This window comes from Cyprinodon tularosa, unplaced genomic scaffold, assembly GCF_016077235.1.
Source record: "Cyprinodon tularosa strain WSP-4 unplaced genomic scaffold, ASM1607723v1 ctg26, whole genome shotgun sequence".
NCBI lineage: Eukaryota > Metazoa > Chordata > Actinopteri > Cyprinodontiformes > Cyprinodontidae > Cyprinodon > Cyprinodon tularosa.
Window position 1 is genome coordinate 1,350,078 of NW_024038961.1, and position 11,747 is coordinate 1,361,824.

Here is an 11,747-nt window from a genome sequence, read left to right on the forward strand (position 1 = left end):
ATATATATATATATATATATATATATATATATATATATATATATATATATATATATATATATATATATATATATATATATATCCTACTTGGCAATAAACTTGATTCTAATTCATAATTAGAATCAATTAATTCATTTAAAATGTTAACATGTTTCTTTTACTTTTTTAAAGTAGTTTAACTTGATGCCTTTTTTTCACACCAAATATGGTTGTAATAAATGTTTGTCTAACCAAATGACTGACTTTAAAATGGGTTGGAGGTAAAAACAAGTGAAGTTTTTGCTGTGAACTGATGGAGAACTTTCTTAATATTAGCCAGAGATTACACTCTTCTTCACTGCAATCTTCCTGAAACCAGCTCACGCGCCTCCCTGTCATGTTTGCCCAATCCCTCCGACATCGAAAAGTAGTCCCCGCCCTTCTCCCTCGCTCTCAGCCCAACATGATTATCAGTATCGCCACCCCGGAGCATCATGGGAGCTGTAGTTCCCGCTTCGCTAGCACGTTCGAGAAGGCGAGGCTTCACCAAAATACAACTCCCATCTCGACCCTCGCACGCTGAGCACCGCCGTCCAATCTGAATATGTGGGAGGAGCGCGTCCGCCCACAAAAGCCACAGCTATCTCCTCGTTATCGAACCCAATTGTGCACGAATATAAAGGAATAGGTTCAAAATATAACATCCGCTGGCGGCTCGTTTTAGGTTCGCGGCGGACGGCGACGAGACGTCCGCACGTCGTGTGTCGTTCGCGGAGGAAGAAGCGGCGGGTGACAAGAGGCAGGAGCAGCGAGGAGGGTGTTGTCCTGATGCTTAAATGGAAGTGGGTGGGCCTACACGGTCACACACCGCCAACTTCTCTGTGGACATCGCTCTGACAAGCACAAATTAGCTCTTTTATGGACTGTCTGTCCGGCGGGAGAACCAGAAGACGGGGAGGGGGCTGCGAGGAGTCCAACGGTTAGGTGTGAGCTGCCGTTTCCGATATTTTCAGAGGGGGGTGTTTGATTGTGTCTTCGCTTGGCACCGCCCTTCCTGGCTGGTGGGTGGTTTCGTCAAACGGGCTGATCCGTTACTGCCCAGAGCCGAACATATAGGCCGTCCTCCGCCTCTGTACCCGGCCGGCCTTCTACCGTGAACTACACCCTCTCCCTCTCGGTATATTAATGCGTTATGAGTGGTAGGTACCCTCCCCCCTCTTCGTCTCCACCCCTCTATCAGTCTCTCTCTTCCTTTGACAGATAGGAGGCTCCATGCCTCCTTTGATATTGATGATGAGGTTACTGCTTTCTCTCTGATCTCTATTGATCACCTTTGTTTAATTATATCTGTTTAATGCTTTCATTTTATTTACAAACCCACATTATCTACTGCTTGATTTATCCTGGGACTTTATCCAGGCAGTGATCATGAATGAAAGAAAACATGTTCTGAGATAACAGCTACTTTCTTTCCCACAGACTCGAAGAAGGAATCATCTGGAACAGAAGGAGGGAAAGCATCTAAACGGGGCAAAAGTTCAGGATCGCAGGTAAAAGAGAGGAGTTTGTTTTAGTTCATTAGTTTTTTTGCCTTGCCTGTAGGCCAAAAATGTTCTCACTCCCTCTCAGCCAGTCAGACAGACACCTCTGGGGGCGTTTCTCTGGTGATTTCCACTTCCTGCTTCTGTGCAGCCCTGCTGAGAGCCAACCCAAAGCCTCATGAATAAGCTTATATGGCTGTCACACCCCAGCAGCTTTCAAATTTGTCTATTTGAATTATAGTCAGATTCATTCATTTTCAATGATGCCTGTTTTAAATACCTATTTTTTCCTGTTTATGCTCTCTAATTTCTATTGTAAGTAAACATAGAGAGGTTGCAGATGCATGGCATGACTAGAATATCAACGCACTACCTTTATGATGCATTTGGATTAGTGTAAATAATGTAAATAATCCGAGGCTGTGTCTCTGTTATTGTTTAGAGGTGTTTGACTTTAAACATTTGCCCGCGACCTAGTTTTTCTTCTTTTGTGAAAAAGGGAGGAGAGTGAAGGCAGCATTTTTTTTCCAGTGTTCTGAGAAAACAGAAATGTGGTTCTCACATGCCCACCCACTCGCTTCCTGTAATACCGCCCACTTCCACTACTGACAGCTCTCTGTCTCTTTTCTTTGTGTATTTCTTTTTTTTTCTTCTTCTTTTTTTCCCATCTATTTCTATTCTGTGCTTTTTTTTCCTCTCTTCAATATTTTCGCGGTGACATTTTTGCACAAAAGTAAAGCTTTACAAAAGTAGCCATGCCCCTTGAATTTTTTTTCTTACACTTTGTGATGACAATATTGATGTATTTTATGTTAATTTTTAAGTGAAGAAAACATGAATGTATTGATGATGATTTGATTTTTTTCCCCTTATTTTTTAAATTCTAAATATGAAGCGCATTGCTTTAGACTCAGCATCAATTAGTTAATACATTTTAAAGCCCTGTAAGGTTTCTGTTGGATTTGCACATTTGGAGAGTGACATTACTGCACATTATTTTCACAATAGCTCAGTCCGATTGGATTTAGATGGTCTTTGAGAAACAATTTTCAAGTTTTGCCAACTATTCTCAGTGAATTCAAGTATTGACCCTCTAACATTTGGTCATGCCTGTAGTTCGGCTGCGTGCTTGGGGTGGTATTCTGACTGGAAGGTGAACCTTAGTCCCGTCAGTCTTTCAAGCTTGTATTTACCTTCGTCCATCCATTTAGGGAACTATGACCAATCTCCCTGTCCCTACAATGGAATAGCAACCATGTTTCACAGGGGTTCTTCAGGGGAATGTGCAGTTTTTATTTTTTTCTTCATACATAGCATCTTGTTTGTAAGACAGAAAGCAAACTGAGTCCAATCTTATGATTACTATACCCCCAAAGTGTGTTAGTTCAAACTGCACTTTTGGCTTATTTTCCACCTGTCAATGCATGTGCAGTTCGAGAAATTCTGGTATAAAAAATTTCCATTGGAAAGATTGATCCACCTGATGCAGATTTTGGCAGATGTTTCAATGGGCCTGTTGGCTGTTTCTCAGATTATTGTTCTCTTTGCCTAGTCTGTCAGTTTAGGTAGATGGACATGTTTGTAGGTCTGAGGCTGCACCATGCTCTTTCTGTTTGTCTGTTGAATTATACTAATGTTCTGTAATGACTGTAATCCTGTTGTTGGTGCTCAACATTTTAGAAAAATCTGGGATCTTCCTGTGGCCATTAGTGCGCATATTTAACAAGCTCTTCCATTCCCCCTGCAGGATTCCTCCCAGCCATCTCCGTTGGCTCTGCTAGCAGCCACCTGCAGTAAGATCGGAGGGCAAGGGGGAGTTGAGGGCTCCCAGACCCAAGCGGGTTCCCAGCAGATTCAACTCCAGACCGGTCAAATCCAGCTCCAGGCAGGTCAGATTCAGGGTCAGATAGTGGTGGATGCAGCCGGGGGCCAGGCACTGGTTCCCCAGCAGCTAGAACTGGTCCCCGCTCAGTTCACTGGGAACGGTTGGCAGATTTTTACATCCGCTCCCGCCATGGCCAAGGAGAACACCAGTCAGCCTGTTGCTGTCACAGTGGCCACCACTCTGGCCAATGACAGTTCACCTGGAGGACGCAAGGTAAAGGTTGTCAGGGGCTTTGGCCAGCTGTTTTTTTTGTATTATTATTATTATTATTCTTATCCATGTTTTAAAACTCTTCTCCTTTTTGTTAGGTGAAAACCACAACTGGTACCAATAGTGTCCCAACCAATCAGCAGCAGCAACAACAACAACAGCAGCAGCAGTTCCAGATCATCCAGGTTCAAAACCTGCCCACTGCAGGAGGCGGTGTCCAGTATCAGGTCATTCCTCACCTGCAGACGGCTGACGGACAGCAGATTCACATTAACCCACAGCCGGCCTCCATCGGGGCCCTGCCTGAACAGGTTCAGCTCATCCAGACACCAAACTCAGGCCACACACAGGCTATACTCCAGCCAGCCAACCAGCAGGCTATTCTACCAAGCACAGCCAATCAGACGGTCCCGTTACAGATACGTCCTACACAGACTTTCCCAATTCAGCTGCAGACTCTCCCGGGCTCCCAGACTCCGGTTATGACCACTGTGCCCATAAACCTCGGCGGCATGACCCTTGCTCTGCCGGTGATCAACAGCGTTGGAGGGAGTGGTGCAGTGCAGCTCATCCAGTCGGCAGATGGCACGTTTTCTGTTGCTAATGGCAACCAGCTGGTTACAACAGCAATGCCAGGCGGGACTCCCGCTGCAGCTGGCACCGGGTCAACACCGACGGTAGCTGAAGGGGACAGCATCTCCGATGGCGCTCAGGCGGTTCCTGCCGCACCAGAGAGTGCCCCAGATAACACCGAAGTACAGAGCAATGACGCCGAATCCCAGAACCAGGCCAATGGGCTCCAGACTCAGCCCGATCAGACAGGAACCATCCAGCAAGTGATCGTGGGCCAGGTGGGACACCAGGTAGTGCAGCAGATTCAGCTGCAGCCACAGGCACAGAGTCAGGGTCAGACACAGAACCAGCAGCAGCCGCAACATATTCAAACCCTGCAGCTGGCGCCGGGACAAACCATCCAGCCGATCCAAGCCTTCCAGAACCCAGCACAGGTTCTCATCCGTGCTCCTACCCTGTCATCCTCGGGGCAGATCACCTGGCAGACCTTACAGCTGCCTGGGGGGGTCTCTTTACAGGGGAGTCTGGGGGCGGCAGTGCCACAGCAGCTAACCCTTGCTCCAATGGCAGGTGGAACCACAGTTGGGAGCGGGGGGCTGGTGTCCCTGAGTGGAACCCCCTTAACGCTGAGTGCTGCCCAGATCAACCCAGGTTCTGGGGTGCAGACGGTCAGCATCGCGGGACTTGGGACAGCAGGGGTTCAGGTGCAGGGTGTCCCCCTCACCATTACTGGTCTACAGGGTAAGAGCTTGGAAAGATTCTCTGAAATTAAGATTAACATCTAAAACATTTACAATTCAAAGCTACAGCTTAAAAGTCTGTCACACCACCCATCCCACTCAGCCAATTTGCATTCAAAGTAATAAAAGCTGTTTTGGGTCTCCTCTCTGTTTTCCGTTAACAATGATTTGCTTATTTTAAATCCATACTTGATGTTGAAATCTCTCGTAGGTCAACCACAGGGTCAGGACACGGTTAAAGTTCAGCCTTCTCCTGTGACCGTCACTGTCGGCAGCGTGGCCTCAGGTTCATCGGTGAGTCCGGACCAGCTAGGCTCAGTCCAGAGTTCTTCGGACCAGGAGGGGCTCCCGAGCAAGAGGCTTCGAAGGGTCGCCTGTTCTTGTCCAAACTGCCGAGATGGAGAGGGAAGGTACAGATTAGATCAACACACCTCAGTATGCACCTGGTTCAAACATACCTGTTAATTCAGCAGAAAGTAATTCTGTCTTTAAAAGCCGGAATCAGTGCAGCTTGATGAACAAGATAAGAAAGGAAGTGAACGCTCTTTTTTTTCTTTAAGTTTTCATGTTGACATCTGTTTTGGTCTATGACTAACACATAGTTAGCTTTTTAAAGTGGGGAATCTAAGCTGTAACTGGCAGAGAAAACATCCAACTTCAGTGCATTTAATGGGGATTTGTATGTAATTAGTTCACCTTTAGGACAGAACAGAAGGGGAGAGAATATTATGCATAGTTTTTACATATTTTTACAAATGCAAAAACTGAAACGTTTTGTGTGTTTTGTACGCTTGACAACCTTAAAGGAAATCCAGTCCAGCACCTCATTAGCAGAAGTAATGATTGGGACGGCTCTATTAATATAGTTTTATTCATATTCTATAACATTTAATTTATTTGAAGTCCAGACAGCTGCATCCATTTCAGAATTTTACACTTAATTTGGGTTTAAATGTCATTGGTTAAATATTTATCCTGGGATTTATCTGAATTAAAATTAAAAATTGCAATTCACAAATAATAAAAGTTAATCTACATTATCTTATTCTTGTTTTTTTAAATTGTTTTGTGCAGGGAGAAGGAACTGTGATCAAATGCAAATCAACTTTTGCATTAAAAAAAACATTATAGGCAACAAATGACTTGGGATTAGGTTTACCTTCTAGCAGGACAGTGACCACAATCGGTGAGAGCTAGAATCTAAAGGTTTTGATTAGAGATTGCCGATACGTCGACCGATACCTGCATTTGTTGGCCAATTCATCAGCACATTCATCAGCCATGCCTTGAGGTCTCATAAAGTGTATTTTCTACCCATTGCTAACGTTTTGTTTGATTGGATAATACATTTTTCTTGTCTTTTTTTTTGGTTTAAATTGAGACTTGTACAAAATGTATCATTGTGTTGTTTTAATGATGCAAAAGAAGGAAGAAACAACAATATCAGCTCCAACAATTGGCCCAAAATATCAGCAGGAATATTGAGGGATTGGTTAGACTGATGCTTACATAATTGTTATTGACGTCAGCCTTAAAAGATCTTTGTAGGTTGATCGATAGTTTGAATCAATTCATATTCAAGTGTTAAAATTGTCCAGTCAAAGTTGAGATTCACCACAAACTCAATGGAAAATTGGTGTCAAGAATTAAAAATTAATGTTCACAGTATCAGTTCTGCAAAGAACAAAATGTGCTAAAAGGTCTTTTGATGTGCAGCTATAGAGGAAGCAATCCCCTAAAGACTATTTGGTTTTAAATACAGCAAAAAGTTGTTCAGCAACAGTTATTGCATCAGAGAGGCTGAATAAAAATGCATGCTACAATTTGTTGTGGCACAAGTGCTTTATTTCCTCCTAATTAAAAGATGTATTACATGAATCCCCCCTGAAAACATTAAAGTTTGTCGTTTTAATATGATGTTACAAAGAGTTAAAATGCTTTTACAAAGCAGTATAAATAAGGGCCAAACAATTGCTAAACATGAAAATTGTGATTCTTTTTTTCCATGTTAAGTTGTGATATTATTTAGGCTTTCCTTTGCTATAACTAAATCATGTAGACGTCTCACTCCAAGGTTATATTGCTTTTATGACTTTGAAAACTTGCTTCCTCTGACTGTAATGTGACAGAACTTTTGTGTGGAAAAGTGCTGACCTATACTGGCATGCATGGATCTGCTCGCTAGCCAAAATTCTCTGTTTCCTCTGGTTTATTACTGCCACCCAAAATTGCGATTATATTACAAATGCAATTCGTTGCCCAGCCCTATTATAAATATCTGTTAACTTTCTATGACATGTTTACATTTAATTTGAAGAATTATCTATAGATTAAAAGTAATTGAAAAATCCAAACATGCATGTTCCCAGGAACAGCGGAGACCCTACAAAGAAAAAGCAGCACATCTGCCACATGGAGGGCTGCGGGAAGGTATACGGCAAGACGTCTCACTTGAGGGCCCACTTACGCTGGCACACCGGCGAGAGGCCGTTTGTCTGTAACTGGATCTTCTGTGGGAAGAGGTTCACCCGTAGCGACGAGCTGCAGAGACACCGAAGAACACACACAGGTAGGAGACTCAAAAAGACAGACCGATTCTGATTGCAGTTGATAAAATGTTGTTTGTTTACTTTGGTCTGCTGAAACGAAGAGGTCATGAATGTTTGAAGCTGCAGATTCCTAATAAAATTAAAGTTAGGATTTTGGTCAGATTTCTTCAAGTCTTTGTAACCTGGATTTACTCTCCTTTTGTCGCCTCCCCCTCCAGGAGAAAAGCGCTTTGAGTGTCCAGAATGCTCCAAACGCTTCATGCGCAGTGACCACTTATCGAAGCACATCAAGACTCACCAGAACAAGAAGGGCGGCGCAGCCGTGGCCATCATCACCACTGACGACATGGAAGAAGAGCCCCCCGAAGGCCTGGCTGAATCCCCTCAGATCGTCGCTGTGGGGACCCTCACGCGGGACTCTGAACCCGCTACAACCCACAACCTCCAACCACATGGAGGAGGAAGAGGAAGAAGAGTTTGAATAGACAAACTGAAGGCAGACTTCCTGATCTTTTTTTTTTTTTTTGTATTCTTTGATTTTCTTTGGAGGTGTTTGCAGGGACTTTTACATAATTTTACAATTGTTTTCTTATAAAAAGGACTTAAAAGAGGATCATGAAATGATCATGAAGTGGGGAAAAAAATATGAACATTACAATCTGAAGGAAACTAACATATAACGAAGATTAGTTTGGCTTTTATGTAATAAGATAGAACATCTCCATGTGCATTGAGAGGACAGAATGTAAGTAGATGAGCACAAGACAGGAGGACCTGATGAAACTAAAACCATCCAGCAGTGAGAGGCATTTTCCTAACAAGAATCTAACTCTATGCACAAAGCTGTGTTCCTGTTTCATACCTGTCTGACTGTGCTGAGGTCAATCACGGTACAGGTCGGTTGCAGAGCGCAAGGGCAGGCTGGGATATTCTGTGTGTGTGTGTAAATGTTATCTGCATGAATGGGTGTGTGCTTGTGTTCCCACGCAGCTCCAAAGAGGATCTACCTACGGTGAGTTTTATTCATGGCTCAGGTTGAGTCCTCACTTCAGATTCAGGTGTTGATTTGTTTGATTAGTCAACAAATTATTCTTGAAGAGGGAATTCTAAAAGAAGAGAAGAGTAGGAAAAAAAAGCACATATAAAAAAAAAGATTTATAAATAATGCATTCCTTATTGAAGCGCAGTGGCCATTAGAATACAAATAAAAGGTTTGTATAGAGAAAAAACAACAATCTAGCTTTCTACAACTTTGTTTGTGTAGGGAAAGCAATACTATCATGACAATCCTTGTGAAACCGTGTTTACAATGTCAGGGGAAGTTTTTTCGTTACTGAGACAAGACCGTTTTGTTTCGAGAATCGGAAAGAAGTGCTGCCGTCTGAGCAAAGCTGAAGGTTTGCAGGAGTTGCTTCAGCAACAATTTTTAAGGCAGTTTGGCTGTAAATCAACAGTTTTTATCAGATGGCGGCACTGTTGCTGATACTTAATGCTTCTTGGGCTCTGGTGAGGACCCTCTGCTCCGTGTGGGGGGGCCACGACACATCACAAGCAGCTGAAGTAGCCAAGAGCTACAGCAGAGGGAAGCTCTTTAGCTTTGTGGATGTAATATTTTTTGTTAATGTTGCTCTGTGTTGGTTCAGTGCGTACCTTCTTTGAATTAAAACAATTATGTTAAAGAATCGAAATTGTTTTGAAGCCCCTCTTCAGGTGTGTTGACACATGACCCCATTGTGTATGGCTAATTTATTATTTATCCTTGATTTGTAATATTTGCCTTTTGCTGGACTTGTAGTTGTGTGGTTCTAAGGTTGTGTGCAGCATGTTTCAGTTTCTTGCCGTAGTGCTGCTTCTTTCTTCTTTAAACTCCGTTGGTCCACTGTTTCATTTATTTTCTTTGCACCATAACATGTTTTTTGGAGAAAAAAATATATAAATAACAAAACAAGAAGAAAGCAAAAAAATAAATAAATATCAATGTCTAAAGCTGAAAAGATTGATACCAAACAAATTTAGATGTTTTTAAAAATCCTTTTTTGTGTGACAACTAACTTTTCTTTGGTTTTCTATTTTGTAGTGACATCTCATTTGTAAATCTTTTTCTAAAGATGTTTGTTCGTCTCCATGACATTTGATAATGGGTTTTTGCCAGGTTAGCCTTAAAGGCTCCAGTTTATTGATATTTTTAAAACTGGTTTGTACAAATGTGTTATGTCAGCAACAAAAGTTTTAAAAAAAAGACAGAAAAAATGAAACTTCAAGCAGAAAACATGCTTTGCCTGCTTAACACCTGACAATAAAGTGAGTCTTACATTTCCTCTGAGGCTTTTGTTTCTGTATCTACCCAGGTTGGACAGCATATTGGCTCACCTGGTAAAGATTGATAAAATATCTCACTGCAAAAAAATGTTCATCTAAATAAGTAATTTTTTCTTAAAATATGTGCATTTTTTCTTGAATTGAGGAGGTAAGTTCAACACTTTGCCAATGGAACAAGACAATTTACATTTGAAATAAGAAAAAAACTATTCAGTTGTCTTATTTTAAGAGCATGTTATCTAATTATCTTATTTTAAGAGTAAAAATACTCATTCCATTGGCAAATCATCTAATTTACCTACTTAAATTAAGGGTAAATACACTTAATTTAAGACATTTTTACTTATTTCTAGATCTAGAAGTGTAGTAGTGACTTTCAACTTAAGTTAGTACCTTTATTCACAGAAATTTTCAAGAATTCCTGGATCCAGATGGTTATCTGGATTATCACCAAAATGTAATATGTTGTTGGTTTCAATAGGGTTTCAATATGCGCTTTTTCATGCTGGAATGCATAACTAGGGCTGAAACAATCAGGTTAATTGATTATTCAAATGATTAATTTATTAATTGATTAATCTTTAACTGAACATTTTGCATTTAAGATAAAAATCTTTTTCGTCTGTCATTATGCTCTATCCAGAACTCAAGTGGAAAAGTTTTATTTCCACCTGGTTTTAATTTAATAAAAAGTCCTCTTTAAGGAACTTCAGGCTATCCAATTATTAATCGATTAATTGGAAAAATAATCGACAGATTAATCAGGTTGCAAAATAGTTGCAGCCCTATGCATAACCTTAAACTACAGATTTAAATAAGTCCAAACTTGAATGCAAGTAAAATTTAAGCTTCAATTTTGGATGTCTTTCCTATGATAAAAAAAATCCAAAGCTGCAAAGACAGAAAGTTTGGTGTCCCTGTAATGCTTTTTAAATGCCATGCATTTCCTACTAAAGAGTCCAAACAGTGCTAATATTGCAGGGAAGACTTAAATAAGGCCAATGCTGTGATTTTCAGGCAACACACACTGTACTTCATGCTGTTATGGTTTAGAACAATGGACAAAAAAAACACTTGTGTTTCAAAGGCCAATGAAAGACATTAACATGGATAACATAATGCTCTCTTGTAAATAACCGGACTAATAAAAATCTGGAGTTATTTGGCTCCATCTATTTTATCCTTAATCAGCCAACATTGCTCTTCTGGGATACCTGCATAGCCTGACTTCAAACATTCAGGACATTCAGGGGTGCAAAAAAAAAAAACAAACAAAAAAAGTTAATAATTAAAAACATTTTTTATAAAACTTTACCAAAAAATAAAAAATAAAAAAAAAATCGACCAATTCCCTTAATGACAGTAGTCGAGTAGTCGGTTTTCTCTGGAATGTAAACATTTTTCTGATTTTTTTTCCAAATTCTTAAAGAAAAGTTTCTCCACAGCCTTATCTGCCTCATTTTAACATAGGGATGTTTAATTCAGGATGAACCCCATATTGCATTGTACAGGTAAATCTCAGCTGATTAGAAGTTTCCATGTGTGCTAGAGTGCATTTTCAAAATAGCCTGCTGCAAACTGCAAATGTGTTTTTTTTAAGGTTCTACTTTCTGTCCCCACTTTCCTCTGAGTATGTGACAAATAGTCTTTTGCAGTTAACATCTTTTCCCACCTGAGATATGGATCCCTGCAGCTCCTCCAAAGTCGCTGTTGGGCCAGCACTTCTGATGAGCCTGATTATCTGCAGTTTACCCATCCTGACAGTTTAGGTTTTTTTGCTTACACTTCAACACACTTGGTTCTCCACTATGTCATTTATTCAATCAGGAAAACACAAAGTGCAGACCTCCACCAAGCAGTACATTTTGCCTGAAATTGCGACTTACACCTCTGGCTAAAACTCGCACCTGATCTGGATCATTAACAACTTTAAATGACTCCGTCCTTCACA

The 11,747-nt window shown here is 41.0% G+C and overlaps 1 protein-coding gene across 1 annotated transcript; it reads left to right on the forward strand.

Moving 5' to 3' along the window:
- Positions 1-555: 555 nt before the first annotated feature.
- Positions 556-9,795, forward strand: sp4 (sp4 transcription factor). Its single transcript, XM_038288676.1, is given in 8 exon segments — positions 556-1,178; positions 1,459-1,529; positions 3,268-3,618; positions 3,714-4,929; positions 5,140-5,338; positions 7,298-7,497; positions 7,696-7,910; positions 7,912-9,795. Coding segments are annotated over 8 exon segments (2,310 nt in total). The 5' UTR covers positions 556-1,171; the 3' UTR covers positions 7,963-9,795.
- The last annotated feature ends 1,952 nt before the right edge of the window (positions 9,796-11,747 follow it).